At 41.2% G+C, this 17,637-nt stretch overlaps 2 protein-coding genes across 2 annotated transcripts; both read right to left on the bottom strand.

Annotated features, from left to right (window-relative positions):
• Positions 1 to 793: 793 nt before the first annotated feature.
• Positions 794 to 3,643, bottom strand: CBG12390 (the record flags this gene model as incomplete). The annotated part of the gene is made up of 8 exons (XM_002639626.1): positions 794 to 928; positions 975 to 1,294; positions 1,821 to 2,224; positions 2,268 to 2,410; positions 2,625 to 2,798; positions 2,844 to 3,127; positions 3,173 to 3,288; positions 3,498 to 3,643. The coding sequence occupies 8 exons, from the start codon at positions 3,641 to 3,643 to the stop codon at positions 794 to 796; spliced, it is 1,722 nt and encodes a 573-aa protein (XP_002639672.1).
• Positions 3,644 to 4,073: 430 nt separating this feature from the next.
• Positions 4,074 to 14,991, bottom strand: CBG12391 (the record flags this gene model as incomplete). The annotated part of the gene is given in 20 exon segments (XM_045239067.1): positions 4,074 to 4,193; positions 4,241 to 4,954; positions 4,998 to 5,477; positions 5,523 to 5,698; positions 5,744 to 5,813; positions 5,859 to 6,662; positions 6,710 to 6,832; positions 6,886 to 7,032; positions 7,077 to 7,184; positions 7,231 to 7,314; positions 7,466 to 7,546; positions 7,778 to 8,348; positions 8,394 to 9,133; positions 9,148 to 9,342; positions 9,393 to 11,480; positions 11,495 to 12,447; positions 12,495 to 13,210; positions 13,257 to 14,296; positions 14,384 to 14,832; positions 14,892 to 14,991. 20 exon segments carry the CDS (start codon positions 14,989 to 14,991, stop codon positions 4,074 to 4,076), a joined length of 9,759 nt encoding a protein of 3,252 aa, XP_045094852.1.
• Between the last annotated feature and the right edge of the window lie 2,646 nt (positions 14,992 to 17,637).

Raw genomic sequence — 17,637 nt, 5'->3', positions numbered from 1 at the left:
AAAGCCACTTTATGAGCTGTAACTTTGTTCATAGATAAGATACAGCATTCCAAATAATACCGTTTTGTAGTACTCGTGGAGCTCTATCCTATCTAATTTAGTTGGTTTGAAAATATAGATTCTGAAAGAAGTTATGCCAGGGCCCGCGAAGGCCCGGAAAAGGCCCGGATTACAATTATGGTTGCAAGGAAATTCAGCTTCCTGGATGGAGCAAAATTTTTTTAAAGCATTTCTCCAAAATTAGATTCTCAAAAAATATTCCTAAAACTCAGTCTTTTTTATTGAAGGAATCTTGAAAAATAGTTGTGGTTTTTTTTAAGTTTGCAGTGAGTGTCATAAACCAAAAAGTGTTCGTTTTTCATTCGAATGGCTTTTGTTGGGTCATAAACTGCCAAGTGATCTGTAGTAAACCAGATGTTTTTGTGAAATTATTTGTGAAGTGGGGAAACTAGGAATCCAATGAGTTTCAAGAATTATTTATTGATTGATTAGTTTAAAGAAGAATCACAATACAGAGAAGAAAAAGAGAATCGGGGAGGGGGAATGATAGTGTGTAATTGCTCAGAGAGCAGAAACCGGACAGCTGCTCTTCAGAAGATGCCACCGGCTCGCCGAGAAAGTTGAGAAAGAAAAGTGTGATGAGAGATGAAGAAGATGATTTGTCAATGTAACACTTCTAGAATATTTGAAACTGAAATTGTTTATTATGAATAGTGAAAGAATAAGAAGAACACAACACAGTGAGAACGTAACAACATGACAACAATCAAAACAAAGAACTAGAAGATATCCATTAGGTATCACATGCTGGGATCTTCTCTCGATATGCCAACTTTCCATAGTATACGGTAATCGTTTTGATTTTGGAATTTAATGAAGACTGCTCGATTTCCATACGACTTTTCGCCTTGATGGCAAGTTCTGTCAACTGAAAAAAATAAGTTATTAGGAAGTCCGAAAATAGACCAATTTACTTGGCTGACTTTCGTGTTCCTCGGAAGAAAATAGGCGATGTTCGGACTGATTTTCAGAGAGACATCAAAAATGTCGACTCCATTTGGACAACATCCAGTAGCTAAATCAAACTCTTTTGCCTTCAAGTAGGATGGTCCTCCCCATGGAGGACTCAGAAAAACTGCATCCACTTTAGGTGCCAGCTTCTTGTCGGCAGCCCATGTGGCTGACACATCGAAGAAATCAGCACAGATGAAATCAATGTAATCAGCAACGCCGTAAACGCGAGCATTTTCTCTTGCACATTTCAGACGAACAGGGTCCATATCAATCGCAATCACTGAAATTTAGATTTTGAATTATAAAAACGAGGAACAATTTCGGCAAATATTCATTGACTGCAATTTTCTAGCAGCTAGCATCTCGGCTGCGGCTGTCGTCTTTTGGGCGCTCTTTGGCAGATTTCGCTAGGGATTTCCCCAGAAGGTGCCCAAACAGCGCTCAAAAGCTGGCAAAAGCAAGAGAAAAAGCTGGCTGGGTTCGCCTGAGAGGTTCTACCTTCGCCTTGGGTTCGCGTAAAAATGTATTTCTCGCCCAAAAGGCGCCAAAGCTCGCTCAAAAGGCGGCGGAGCTCTAACTTCGCCCAAAAAGCGCCCATGTTCGCCCAAAAGGGTGCGAAGCAATTATTTTCGCCCAAAAGACGACAGTCGCAGCTGAGATAAAGTAATTAGAATGCTATATTTTAAAATTAATTTTCTCGCTATTTCTATAGTATGGACAGTACCACCGTAGTTTTTATAGCAGCCCATTAGTCTTAAGAAGTCGAAGAGAAATTTGAAGTCAATGAGTGTTTTTCCAGAACTTACCATGAGCTCCACGAAGCGCAAACTGAATAGCATTGCCTCCAACTCCAGTGAACGCATCCACAACAACTGAAACGTTGTGCCGAACAACCCGATCCGCAATGTGTTCCGCGATAGCTTCCGGAGTGACGGAGAACCATCCTTCTCTGTCCATGATGATTCCTTCATCCAGACGAGAGAACAGCCGATATCGCTGATAGTAGTACTTGCTGATTTCCGGATCGTTAGCATACAATTTTTCGGCATCCGAAGCAATCAGATATTTTTCAGTTTCAGGATCAAAGTTGAATCGAATTTCCGATGGATTTACTGGAGAAGGCATTTCAGGTTGAGAATCTGATGGGCTCGTAGAATCAGATGTCGACGCAGAGGAGTCCTCAACCTTTTCATCACGACTATCAGCACCGCTTAAATTACTTTGTACAGTTTAAACAGGGAAGAGTAACTAACCAAAACTTTTTAGAAAATGCATCATCGATGGTGTATCGAATTTCTTTTATAAGCGGCTTATCGTGTTTTTGCTCTGTTTTCAAATCATAGAACGAAGGCAATTGAGATTCTTCAAAACCTGGAGCATATCCGAGCCGTTTAACCTGAAATTTGATTATTTTTCTGATCTGGTATTATGGGGTTATTCATGTAGCGAAACTCTGCATTGAAATGCATTTCGAGGGCGCCGAAATGCATTTCAATACAGAGTTTCGCTACATGAATAACCCCATTAAAATAATATTTTCAAACTGTAACTGTTTTTTTCTTATCTTATGTCAATCGAACACATATATGGAAACAGAAAAAAAAACATACTCTCGATATCATATCTTTACAACGGCGGGTCACAGATTTCGTCTGATGAGCATGGTAATCGACTTCCGATTTTTTCTTGATCAGTTCACAATGTTCTGCATATATTTCCTCATATGTAGCACCTTGCTTCGGCTCGATCATCGATTTGGTAACATGATGATAATCTGGATTCTCCTGAAAACGCACAATTAAAAAACCCAAACTTCATTTCTGACTAACCAGAAGATTCTCATGTTGCTCAATAGGATAGACTGGCTTCATTTCCTCACACTTCTTCCGCAATTTCTCTTTATTTTCCTCATTCATTTGGTCTCCAAAATCATTGAGCCACGTCATCTGAGTTAAATAAAAGTAAGCGACGTCCCAATATTCGTTGAATGAACGATAGTTGTATCTCCCCTTCATCTTCTTCTTTCTGCCTTTCCTTTTATCAGATGTCCATTTGGGAAGAACTTCGTATGCCATATCCTTCTCATCGAGAATTTTGTCGTCGACAGTGTCTCCTGAAAATTATTGATGTACAAGTGATGGAAATGCTGAAACTCTACCGTTTGCTTCTGATTCAACCTCTTTCAAGCTCATTTCGTCCAAATCTTCTTGTATCTTCTCTTCAGCCAGTTTTTGATCCTTTGGACGCTTACTTGCCCTCAGCAGCTCGTAATCTCTGAAAGATTTACTTCAATCAATGTCTCTTAAAATAAAAAAAAGTAAATAAAGTTCGAAGTTCAACTGATCAGATGAATTAGAAAATGATCGAACAAAAAGAAAAGTACACTACTCCAATAGAGCGTAGTTTCTAAATAATAGTGCTTATCGAAATTCAGAAAAGTATTCACACAACAATCGAATTAAAAAAACCAGAAGTTATCTTACTTTATGTATGCTCTGGATAAGTCTCCTTCGACATAAGCTTTCGACCCATCAGTTTGTATAAAATTGATTCCAAAATGGCCCATCTGACACCATGGCCATTGGTAATCACCCTGATCGTCGCATACACTTTCCGACGATGAAGCCATTCAGATGACACTGGGAAACTAGATTATTCACAAGTTATTTAATCAATAGAGATTAGCAGTGTTAGTTAGAACTCGTACGAATGTGGCGAAGATTTCGAAAAAAGGCAAAGCATGGGGTTGAGAGAACGCAGACAACTAGGAAATATTAGGGATTAGTCAACCAGGCGGAGGCATAGAGACAAACATTTCGCAATAGTTTCTTTTTCAAAACGCTTCCAGAAATATATTTTATTTTAAATTCAACGGATGCAGATACATATGATAAAATAGCCATAACATTTAAAAGAAGAAATTAAAAGATCCGTAACGACTCATAAATTGCGATAGAAAAAATAATAGAAGAGGACCAATCTCATAGTGAGAGAAAAATATTATGAATTTATGTTGTTGATTGTTCGAATCTGGTCAATGAATGGGGGAGATATATGAACTACGCGAGAGTAGCTTTTTTGTATGCAGCAGCTAACTTTGGATGAATCTTTTCAGCGTTTTGGAATGTGATTATCTTTCCTTCTGATGACCCGATTCCTAGGAAGCCCTTCTTCTTTTCCTGAAACAAGATAACAATCCTGAAAATTCCAAAAACCCTCTATTTACCTTCAGCAAAATCTTGACACCATTCGGAATGAATTCTGGCTCCTTGATCTTGCAGTATTCCGTTGACCAGTCGGTTTGCCAGACTCCCATCATATCAGTCCGCTTGCTCAAAACCAACCGACGATCGGTGATGATGAGCACAATCTTGTCACTTATAGAAGCGTACGTCACGAACTCATCGGTTTCGGCAATCTCTCCGCGGTCGGTGTCTTTGAAAACTTTGAATCCGTAGGAATCCGTGCTGGAGTATGGTCTGACAATTCTATCAGCGCGAAGAACACGTGGTGGTCGGAGGGGTCCGGCTTCTCTATTAGTTCCAGCCACAGCGCGAACAGAGTTCATCGTGCCACTGGCAAAATCCACGACTCCAGAAACTGGGCGAGTAACAACCCCGATGAGACCTTTTCCAACTCCTTTCACAAAACCGAATCCTCCTTCTTGTTTAGCTCCTTCGATGGGTTTTGTCACCACTCCTGTTATTCCTCCCACAACACCCATTCCGAGTCCTTTTAGTCCACGAGCCATTCCCTCTCCAAACGATTGTGGTTTACGGTTCAAATCTTCCTGACGTTTCTTCATGTAGTCATCGTCGAATGTCAGTGCTGCGACTCCTTTACCAACTGTTCCAGTGATACGTCCGACAGCTCCAGCTGCTCCACCAACCGCGTGTCCGAACATCGATTGAACTCCGAGAGCAACACCAGCAGCAAACTCCTGAAATGCTAATCTTATTGTGTTCTATATAATCTGAGCTGACCTCTGGTCCCTGAATTGCTCCTTGGAATGGTTGATAGAAAAGATCTTCGACTCCTGCTGACAAATCTCTTACTAATCCGAAAGGATTTCCGATGATATCAAGTCCCAAAACGAGAACATAAACCTGTTTGATGAACTGTTTTGCGTAGTGGGAAATGATCTCTCCATTTAATTGTTCTGGACTATAGAATACGCATTTCCGTTCGAAATATGCAAGCTTGAAAACTACATCCTGCAACTCAGTGAGAGTGACTCCGACGGATCTTAGGAGGACATTGATCATTTCAGACTGGATTGGCATCGAAGCTCCTGACGCAGCGGCATCTCCCGAAGTACCTCCCTGGGAGAATGATAAATGCATCATGATCGGAGAAATGTGAAGATCGTTGTAGAAACTCTTTGGACGTTGTGAGCGATATGTGCTAGCAGTTTCCGAGAGAGTAACGTGACAGATTTTGAGGTCTTCATCAAACATTTCTTTCTGAAAATATGAGAAAGATTAGCTTACATGTCTTGAAAAACGCACTCCATAAGGTTTCCTGGCTACTTCTCCAGCAGCGAGTAAGAGTAGAGCATTTATGAGACCTTGATCCACTTGAACAGAGAATTCTTGGATCAGTACGTGGGCGTACTCGATTTCAGCGATAGAAGAGAACTCAGGTTGACGTTGAAGGAGAGAAAGTTCGATAAATGGTTTCGGAGCTGAAAAACGATTTTACCTTACATTAACTGTGCGAACAAGCTTACTGTTGTCAACAACCACACTCTTTGGAGGTGGAACAACTGAAAGAACGCGTGGGAAGATGCAGGCATCAAGCTATAATTTTGTAAATTGAATAATGGCTCCGAACAATGTAACTACCTGATTGTCTACTTGAATGTGATTGATTTTGGCATGAAGTCTCGTTCGCTGAGCGCTCTTTCCGTAACTGGCCCACAGACCTTGTTCGAAAATTCTGCGAATCTTCACTTCCTTTCCCTTCTTCTTTTTCAAAATCAAACGATTCACATTGACTTCAAAACCTTCGATTGACTCGTATTCATCATTTGGTGTCAAAAGATGTGCTTGATACTTCTCTTCCAGAGCTTGCATGTACTTAACAGCGAGTGGCTTGAATCGTCCTTTTTTGATTTCCTCTTCCCATAGAATGTCCGATGATGAAATAGCCATGTAGATTATTTCTCTTCCAACAATGTTGTCAACAACGGAGAGTCCGAATCCTTGAAGAGAGATCTCTGCCTGCATATCAACAATATCAGTTTCCCAACTTCCATATGCTGCCTTTGCGATGTCCACATCTGGCGTGAAGAGAAGAACGCGTTGTCGTCCAATCAAGAAGTTAGAATAGTATGAGAATCTTCTGACGTTCTTGTCGATTTGCAAATCTCCGAATCTATTTTGATCCAACTTGTCTTCGAAGTGCCAATCACCAACATCGACTTCCAAGATCTTTGCATCCGTAATGCTCGCCCATGAGAAGTGAAGCGACTCATTCGGACCAACGGATGTCTTTTTGTGACCTTTTTGTCCGAAGGAGACAGGAACACTCAGGTTGTTCATCACTTGGACTGGACACATTCCAGGAGTAAATGGAGAAAGATGAATTGCCACGGAAGATTCTCCAGTGGAGACAGAAACTTCAACACCAATAGAATCACCATCCATCTAAAAATTCAAATCAATACTGGTAAGAGAGAAACTAGCAGACTTACGTGGCACAAGGTTTCGTAGTTCTCTGTGATTGGGAACAACAGGGATTCAGCTTCTGGCTCTTCTTTGTAGCGAACACACATGAGCTTACGCTTCTTCCGTTCCTCGGGCCAAACGCCAACGCACTAAAATTAATATTCGAACATCAGAGTAGGAACTACAATTGTGATGATCTTACCGTTTCCGCAGGAATCTCAATCCAATTCTTTTGACCCTCTTCTCGAATCTCCATCGAATTTTTACCAAGATTCGAAACCAAGTAAAATGGTGCGAATGTGACAATTTTTGTGAGTCCTGATTGACAAAGTTTGATGTCAACGGTTAGCTGAAAAACATGGTGAAAAAGAACAGAAGATGAGATTGACATACATCAAAATCATTATGAGCTCCTTTGCAAGTGATACGGGCTGCATTTCCAACTGTGTCCAGTGGGAATTCATCAGACCATTCACTCTCGCGTTCAATTCTGACGCGAGCCTGGAAGTTCAGAAGATAAAACGGATTCTGATTCAAATTCTTCTACCTTCTTCTTTTTGGACAAGTCCACAGCTGGGAATGGAAGAATGATTGGATTCTCATTCGGCGCATGCTGAACAGCATCATCGTTCTGAAAAGTGGGATGGGGTTTATAAGTCGTTGTCAAAAATCTTTTTTCAACAGTGTTAGAGAGAAAATTCCCAGAAAGACATATATATGGGGAAGGCGATTGAGAATGTTATTTTATGAAACTCTGAAAAAAGAAGAAAAAAAAGTTGAACCTCTTGTGATGTGATGACCGACTTCTTTCCGCAAGGAACACACCCACGCGCAGTGTTCGTCAACATGTTTCCGCTGCTCTCCTATTGAAAAAAGCGGAATTAGTGAAATACAACGAATATGAACGTATAATTATTCTATAGCTACAACTCGGTGTACTGGAAACAAAACACCATCTGAAAAAAGCATGGAACAAGAGTATAAGTTGTAAACCCCAGAAAGAAGTTGTAGAAAATATAGAACATAGCAGGAAGCTATTCTCAGAAGTGGATGAACATTCCCATATCCTTTTTTTCTATTTCATTCAAGCTCACCACATGACGAAGCATCTTATCTGTGTTGTTCACAAGCCAGAAAGGAGCGTATAAATACACTTTCTGATCTCCGTACTCGCTAGTCCAATGAAGTCCAAGAAGCTGTAAAAAATTTGGTTGTTCCAATGATTCGTTTTCAAAATGTCTTACAAGCTCATCTGACCCAGTTTCCGTGTTCAGCGCCACAACTTCTACATCCTTCTTGATTTCTGGAACTGGCATTTCCAAAACATACTTCTCACCCAAGTACATCAGCCACGCTTTCACTGGGCTTCCGGCAACCACATTCAGAAGTGAAGATGTTCCAGCAGACAAAACCTTTTGCTCGGGAAGTTCGAGTGTAATATCGAATGGAAGATTGTTATGAAACTCAAGTGGAGGGTGAAGATGAACGTGATAAATGCTGGTAGTCTGATCATCAACGCCATCCGGAATTTTTTCTTCGTGAACAACAGAATCGATGTAAATTCCGGAGAATGATCCATCGGTTGAGTCCGCCTCGCACCGCACAGCTTGGCGGCGGTTATGCTCGAAGTTGTGCCAGCAGAGGGATTCGAATGACACTTCGTACCTATATTGAAAAATTAATTGTACTGATAGGAGAGAAAAAACCTACTTATCATCTACTGGTTTCAGATAGATATCTCCAGACGGGGAAAAGAGCAAGGGAACAGCCAGAGGAATGGTTTCTCCATGTTCAACAGTACCGAACAGATCCAAAGTAGTATCTCGTTTCGAGTATAGTTCCACTGGATAGGATAGATGGTTAGTGAATTTGACATGAGAGTTAAGTGTCACAAGGCGTCGGTTGTTTTCGATTGTTGTTTCTGCGACTATCAGCCATTTGTGTCCCCCTTCGCTGACTTTTGGTAGGTGAATAATTCGTTTTTCTGCACGACCGATCTTTGTCTCACGAACAGTTCCAGTCAATTCAAACTTGAGATCTCCAGTAACTTCTTCTTGCTCAATGCTCAATCGACGATCCTCCACATTGCTCTTTTTGTTCTTGAGGAAAACGTCGACGAAGTCTCCATGAGTGGCATCAACAACTTCACCATTTTCACTGACTCGAATTGTTTCGGTATCGAGAACCTTGACAGCGATTCCCGTTTCATTGAGAACGACAAATGGAGATATTCCTGGGAGATGGCGCGTTTGAGTTGGAGTGATTTGTTTAGCCGCTGTTGCAAACACTTCGGAAAGTTTGTTGAGCAAAGTGAGAAGTGATTTTGTGACTGTGACATTCAACATCTTGTCTGCCTCGATTTTCACCTCGGTTTGGGGAGATGTGTCAGAGGAGTCTTGCTTGTTGCGAGATTTCATCTGAAAACCGGTTACTGTAGAATAATTCCTAATCTTGAATTGCTTACGTTCATAGCCAATTTCCACCGTTCATACTCTCCCTTCTCATTTTCAACTGGCTCAATAATCGGTTCCCAAACACTGACGGATTCGTTATAATACGACATTTGCAGAGAAATTCCTGAAGTTACACGCATAGCCGATGACCAATCTTGTGCTTCAGCATTGATGAGCATGTCGAGGAAGATCAAAGGCACGGGAATCTGAAATTTGCCATTTTATTCTCAAAAAACTAATTTATACTGAAACATACAGCTCCTGTTCCAGCTTCCAATGTGAACGAGATTCTCTCAATATCGACCTTCGCATTTTCTTTTCCGATCATAGAGTCGGTTCTGCTCTTTTCTTCTTGTGTAGCATCCTCTTCCGCTTCAACAGCTTCTTGAGCCACTGGAGCTGCGAAGAACCAATACTTTCTGTGGTCAATCGGTTTCGACTCGAAATAGTTAGGCCACTTCCGCAGCTTAGCCAACTTCTGGCTAACCGATCCTGTTTCGACAGTTCCGCTGCTTTTAGCGAATTCGGCTGAAACGGCAGATAGCAGGCGAATAATTGAAGGAGACATCTTGACATCCATTGCAGACATTTTGAGGACTGCATCAGTTGTCTTTGTCTCCGTATTCATATTAACAAGAGCCTCGATGCGAACTGGAGTGAGAACTTGGTATGTCACTTCATTACGACGTTTCGGGTTGTAGAAACTGGAAAAGATTGTCAGATTTTCAACTGCAACGTTCATTTTGGTGTCTTTGGTTGTTTCGTTTGGATGGGAAGCTGCAGTAACATTGAAGGATAGAATGAGAGCCTGCGTGGATTCTGGATGCATTGAATCTTCAACAAGGATAACTTCAACTCCGTGCATATCACAATCGATGGCGAGTGTTCCAACTGGCTGTGATGGACCTGCAGGCGGTTTTACTCCACCAGAAGATGTGGCTGTGGAACTTGATACTGCTTTCGTCGGCACATTCGAAGTCACAGCCTCCTTTTCCAATTGTTCTTCAGATTGCGGCACATTGAAGAATCTGGTGAGGCATCCCAAAAATTCTGGACACAGGCAGATGAAGAACGCACTCATTTTGAGTCGGATTTGCTTGTTAGCTTCTGCATCTTGATTGAAACTCATACCCAAGAAGCGATCTTCTTTTGCTCCCTTTTTGTCCATCAGCTTCGAAATCTTTGTTTTCTCCTTTCTCTCGTCATCCATTGTGAAAGCATCGAGCGACATCGCGAATACAATCGAATTGTCTTCTCCAATCTTTCCTGATGTTTTCACATTGTTCAAACGCAGAGCTGCAAATGCATCAGACTCATTTCTCACACCGTTGACAGCTTCTCCTTCATACAAAACTGCAGAGATTTTGTCCAGGACGAACTGGAATACAATTCGAGTGTGTGATTTTTCAATAAGAGGCGGTCCGGCGTTAGCTTCACGATCCTTTTTCTCTTTTTCCTTTCCTGGAGTAGCTGGTGCAACAGCAGTATTCGAACTCTCGAGCGATGGTGGAGGTGGTGGAGGAGGAACAGCAAGGTCAGCGCCTTCGGCCAGGTTTCCAGACAATGTTTGCATGAGTGTCTTATAGTCTACGTCCGACAATTCTGCTTCAATTGAGTTGAGATGAGCGTCAACAACAATTTTCGGGATCTGCTTCACGGTGGCAAACGTTAGATTCCTCTGAAGAGCGAGTTTGAACGAAATAGGTTTCAGAATCATGCACGAAGACGAGACAGCAGACACATCATCATTCATAACACCCATTCCAAATGAGCAATCAGTCATTTGAATATCCATTCGGTCGATCACTGCTTTCGGATGATGTGAGTCGCCTCGAATTTCATTCTTCAACGCAAGCCGACCGAGATGAAGGACGATGACATCACGCGAAGTGGAAAGTCTTGGAACAACAATAAATGGAGCTTCAAGGATGACATCGAGCTGAATACGAGGAGGAGACTGTTCCATGATTTGCTTGACGTTCTGCGCAGCTGCAGCAGCTCGTTCGGCTGCAGCTGCTTGAGCAGCTTGGGCTGCTCTAACGGCTTCATTTTGGAATGGAGCAATCCAAGCCATGAGACGTGCCAACCAAAGATTCAGGAAGACGAATCTCATTTGTGCGAGGCGCATTTTTACGACCATATCAACATCAGATGACTTCATCAAAGCACGATCTTCATCAGTTCTTTGATACTGAATGAAATCAAAACGAAGCATGTCTTCATTGCCAGTCACGGAGAGCAGCTTCTTGTAAACTGCTCCTGTGGTACGATCTTTCATGGATATCGCACGAAGAGTTGCAACTACCTCCATAGCTTTCTCGGTGATTTTTACGTTAGCGTTGATCTGAAATGTGATACATTGAATAGAAACAAACGACTACCGAAACTCACATGTTCGATAGCCAAACTAGTTTCCAATGCCTTCTGCGTTCCAATGTTCAAAGCCAAACTTCCAAATGAAGCCTTGATATGTTGCTTGATATTTCTGGATGCATCTAACTCCGCAGCAGCGAGAGAACTGACAGTCTTCTTTCGTTGTCGCTTTTCTCTTGTAGAGGAGGTAGCACTCAGTGATGCAATCGACATGACACTGTCACTGAGCTTTCTGCTGATCTTGCGAGCCGTTTCCTCCAACTTTTCTTCTTCTGGCTTGTCCTTTTGAAGCTCAGCAAGTTGTGATTGTAATGCTTCCCCGAATCCTTTCAACTCCAAAACTCCTTCTTGGTGAAGAGAGACGACGAGTTTCGTGAATGTGAAATCTACAGATTGCTCTGTAAGTGCATATTCCGTGGCGAAGAATGGTGATTCAGGATTCGCCTGAACGAATTTCAGCGTCATCAGTGATCCCTGATTTTCATCGTTGTCAATAAGGAACAGATGTTGACGTCTCGGATCCAATGAGCTGAATTCGGGCATCGAGATTCTGATAGATCCAAGTTCAGCTGTTACAACCATATCGAACGTGCGCATTTGGAGTTTACAAGACATTTTCATGATGGAAACATCACAGAAGACAGTGTCCTTACGGTAAACGATTACTCCGATCTGATTCAATCGGAGATCAAGCTCAATTTGAACTTGTTGCTCACTGGTCTTCTTTTTCTTTTGCTGATCATCCTCGTCCTCACCATCGTTTTTCTGTGTCACGTCTTCTTCCATTTCTTCAGCTTCCATTATAGTTCGCATCTTAGCACGATCTCTAATTTTAGCTTCAGGAACCACTTCCAATTCTTTTTCGGCCATTGTTTTCTCATCCGGCTTCGGAGTAGGAATGGAGAGAGCGAGCTTCATTAATCCAATAAGTCGGACATCTGAAAAAAATATATTTATTCTGGTTCAGAGCCAAATAGTAACGTACCTGAAATTCCGATAACGATATCTGGTAAATCGCCGAGCACTCTCATCTTCGCAAGTCTCAAATCATCGATAGAACTTTTGTGAATCTGAATATCCAATCCAGTTGGTTTGAGAACATGAAGTGGCGATTCTTTTTCGAAGACACATGCTTCAGCAGTGGAAACATTTTCAGCAAAAGCGATGACAACGTTACTCAACTTGACGTGGAATCGATCATATGCCTTCTCCATGAGAGCAGACAGTTTATTCATTCCAGAAGTGTTTACAGTTGACGTATCGACTGTAACAACAGACAACAGACCCATATCTGCGAGCAAACTTGGTTTATCCTCGCAGTAGACACCGCCTTCACTGACATAAATTCGAGCGGGTTGAATTTGAACATCGAGCACCAGACGAGAACGATGCTCAACCGCGTGAGCAAGTCCGGTAACAGATCTTGTTTTGACTTCTTCGTAACGAGACATTGCCAGGGCCGTAAGTTGGTTGAGACGAACTGATTCTGGGGGCTTGAACACATCGATAGCATTGTTAATTGCAGGTGCCTGATATTTGACATTGATGGGAGCGATAGCTAGTTTCACGAGCTGATCATAATCTCCTTTCAGTGGATTGGTGTCAAGGAGGAAGGACATCCATGGAATTGTAGGATCACGTACGCGAATAACTTCAGAACCACATCCGTCCATTCGAAGTTCTTGAATCGATGATTCCACACTGGAAATGGTGAATTAGAATTGTTAAATTTGCGAAAGGAACTCACTGCATTGCTCCAGCACTTGGACGCTGTTCGACATTAGCTTGTAACTTGAGAAGCTGCATTGAAACTGCTCCATCAACCACTATGGCAACTTGTCCAAGCTTGAACTCAAATTTGTTCTCAACGAACTCCTTCGGGTAGTTGGTTGGTGGAATGTTCTCCTGATAATCGATAGCTTCGAACAGCTTCGCTTTCTCTTCAGGTGTCATCGCTTCTTGGAATTGCGAACCAATGTCTTTTCCTCCCTTCTTGTTCTTATCTGGAATTGGCCCACCGCCGCCGCTGCCAAACAAGCTTTTTCCCCAAGCAACCCATCCTTGTGGTTTGTCCTCTTGGCGAGTCAATCCAAGTCTGTCGATTTCCAATTCGGCTTGTTGACGTGCCACATTCACATTGAACACATCCAGCTTCTTTTCAGCCTCCTTTACGGTGGTTTCCACTTCAGCTCCTGGGCTTGCTTCAGTCTGACGACGAACCCATGCCTTCTGATACTTCTTCACGAGTTGACGATGTTTGTGCATTCTATCCCAAGACCAATTATTACGGCGACGCCTCACTTTTTCTTCAAGAATCGCGGTATAGGCGAATTTCCACCATTGCTTATAATGCCCCTTGAACTCGTTAATGTTAGGACGATATTTTAGATACTGTCCAGCTGCATTGAATCGTTCTTGGGCTTCAAGGAAGAGAAGAATGTCCTGATACTGGAATTTTCCGATCGCAAGTGCTAGCGAATGCATATCTACAGCCAGATCAATTTTAGGAATCGTCCAGTGCGACCCATCAGTTTCTGGCTTCTGATTTAACTTCAGTTTTGCCTCCATCTGAATCGGTTCTAAGATATATTTGAATCCTTCTGGCTGATTCTTTCCATTGTGAATCGTTTCTTGCAACTTCTGTTGGATAATATTCTTGTCATCTAGGTCAGAGATGAACTCGGTTGAAGAGTTCCAGTATACTGCAAGATTCTGGAGTGAGACGAGCTTGTAGATTATCTTGACAACATCCTTATGAATAGTTTCCTTCCAATTTTCATCGGTGGTCTGAAAGAAAATGATTTATGTATTTTTTAATTGAAAATTCTACCTTGAAGTAAAGTTTCTCAAGAGTGACGCCCATTGCAAATGGACGATGACGATTGGTGTATCTGTCTTCAAAGCGAACATGAATGTTTGAAACTGAGATCTGAAAAAAAACACTTGTAAAAACCTTAAAAACTCGTCTCTACTTACCTGTAAGTTTTTGATAATCTGTGTGATCATCTTTTCAGTGAAAGTATCTGCTTGAGGATCCTTTGGCTTCCGACGTTCTTTGCGAGCCTCCTCCAGCCGAGCCAATGTCTTCTGCTTGATCTCTTGAATATTCTTGGCCGCTTTCTTCTCATTGTAAACAACTCCTTTGTTAGGCACAACAATCAAGTTGAGGCCATCCACTGTAGCAATGACTGGCTCATTGTAAAGATTCTTCCATGGAATTTTGAGAACCAGAGAGGAGAGATAGCCGTACTTGAGCTTTATTGGCAAATCAAAATCATCTAGAGCCGTTTCCTTGACTTGCAAATTGTCGAGTTTCACATCTCCTGAAAATTATATGATTGGGAAACTTCCTGATACCGTTGTCCATGAGAAGAAGACTTACCTCCCCAAATTCCGATATTAAGTTGTGAAGAGTCCAAATTATCGACAAAGTCGCCAAGGAACCTGTTGAGCAGGTCGGCGACCAGCGATTCAAAAACCATCCTGTAAGATTAACCGTTGCAGATAAGCATAGAGAAAAATTGAACAGAAAATGTTATTTTACGATCCAAGGGAAAGCATAATAAAATTGGTGGAAAAACAATTTTTCGCAGAAGAAGATGGAAAGAAGAAGAATAATAGGAAAGTGTACAGAAGATGATGCGTAAACAAAACCGAGAGTTAGATATAACACTGTGTTTAGAAAAGGAAGAAGGCGGCAGAAATTAAAAAAAATATTGGTGATGGTTTTGTTTGCTCCCACAATAGGAATAGCGGAGGAGGTGAGTTATAGACAAAATGGAAAGTTATACTACTTTTTGACATGGAATTAGGGTAATTTTTAATTTCAGATGGCTGCGGAAAATATGACTAACGGTACTACGCGGAGCTGCGGCGCAGGTCCATAAAAATTATATATTATTTATTCTCGTTAGTGCAGGTATAAAACGCTGGAAAATGGTTTCTACTAACACCTTGTATCATAGAAAAACTCCTTATCGAAGCATTTCGTTGATATTTTGTACTTCTTTCAAAGGAGGTCATTGAACTCAACAATTAAACTGACGTGGTTTCTAAATAAGCAGGGATGCTCGGAACGGAATTTTTCCGAAGCGTTCCGATCAAATTTTTGATCTTTTGAGATTACGCGTAGTAGCTACGGTATTTTGAAGGCGCACGCCACAATCTCCCTTGCGCGTCTCGAGTGGAGTTACGTTTTGGGAGTTTTCAAATTTTTTCTGTGAATTTTTCACCAATTTTCCCATACTTGTAACCGAATTTTGAGCTCTCAATGCAATTTTCTATTTTTTTTTGTGCTTTTTGGATTGTTTGTCTGTTTGATCAAAAATATCAAAAAAAAATTCGAAAAAAAAAATTGATGGAAAAAAATCACATAAGGGTTCCCCCCTTATGTGTTTTTTGAAATTTTCAAAGCTTGTGGAATGACAGGCCCGCCGGGCCGGGCCGGGCCTCCGAAATTCGGGAAAAAGCCCGGCCCGGCCCGTTACAAGTATGAATTTTCCAACTTTTATGATAGGAAAGTAAAATTTTTGATCGAAAATCGGAATATTCCAAAATTTGTAAACTCGGAATTCTTGAAATTTCGAAAACAGACATCCTTGCTGAATAAGCATAAGCACAAATCTAGATTAATCTGAAAAGTGACCAACACAATGAGATCCTACTTTGAAAGCTGTATGATGATAGATTTTGTATATTCTATAATGCCTTAGAACTGAAAACATACGGCCCGTATACTGCAGACTCTAAACCTCGAAGACCAAAAAAACAACACAAATTGTTTATTCTCTCTATATTTCGCTCTAGAAAATTCGCTCTCTTCGAGAATCTCCTATAGTCTTCATTATAAGATATCAAAGACCGTATTGAAGCGACTCGGATGAAGTTTTGCTAGAATTAGTTTTGCTAGTTAATGAGTTCATTAGGAAAACCAACAAAAATTAACCTCAAAAAACATAGCCGAATTCAAAAAATGAGAGAGAATGTCATGCAATGAATGAGAGGGTGTGAAGAGAGTGGGCGCCAAAGAGAGACGCGTACGGTTAGAGGGAGTTGTTTACAGCTGTCCTTTTTTTCGTTTCATTGACACAAACACAAAAAATGGAGATAATATTTCCTTTATGTGAGAGCTCACAGATTGTTAAATAACAGTGTCTTCGATTTTTGGGAGAGAAAATCAGCACTGAAATATAAAATAACTCTTTTTTGTTTCAGCTCTTTCAGTATAGATAAGATTGTGTCTTTGAAACAACATGAATCTTGAAAGTCAACTGAAACAAAGTCGACATCAATCAAATAAATCAAATCGCCAAGTAGATAGATCTAACACTTAAAGTTAACAAAAAATAAGTGAAATTTGCAGTGTTTCTGGAGTTATGAAACTTTTTTTCGACATTTCTCGACATTGCATGAAAAGGTCCAAAACCCTAATACAAAAAAACATTTGAATTTTTCAACGATTTCATGTTTATTGGAACCTGGTGTTTGTGGCAATCACGCCATCGCGGTTGGGAACCTGAAAAACGCGCGCTTCGTCGCACACAAAAGTTGGCTGCGTGCCAGATTCGAAAATTTTGAAACGTGTTTTGAAAAAACGTGAAGTTAAACGTTGTTGACTCGCTACTCACCGGAAAGCCGCGATGCGACCGCGCTACGCGTCCAAACTTGGCGCGCTCTCCAATTTTTAAATCTAGGTTCCCTTCCGCGAGGCCGTGGGCAATTCGAACAGAATGAAGGTCAATACAATTAATGGAGCGGTGGAATTTTTTATCCTTACCCCCCAAACATGAACTTGCTTGGAAATTTTGAGGTCGGGGAAACGAAACAAACAATATTGAAAAAAAAAATCATCGGCAGAAAGAACAGCAGATGTTATTCTCTAGTTCAAAAGAGAAAAAGAGAGGGAGAGGAGCGATTACTCATCGGATCTTTTTTCAAGTTTAAAAATTTTTACGTTGCAATCCTCCATCACTCGATTTTTGATGCCTCGAAATCGGTCAAAGTTAACAGGTTGAATTGAAAATATGTTCAATTTGCGGCTTATACAACTTATACAGTGGGGTTAAAAACAGACCTATAGGATCTATAGATTGAAAACTTCGCATTCACAGAATTTTTTGAAAATTCCT

Source organism: Caenorhabditis briggsae (assembly GCF_000004555.2).
Source record: "Caenorhabditis briggsae complete genome, chrI, whole genome shotgun sequence".
Classification (NCBI taxonomy): domain Eukaryota; kingdom Metazoa; phylum Nematoda; class Chromadorea; order Rhabditida; family Rhabditidae; genus Caenorhabditis; species Caenorhabditis briggsae.
Note: the sequence above shows the minus strand (reverse complement) of the source record. Positions and strands in the feature narration are given on the sequence as shown.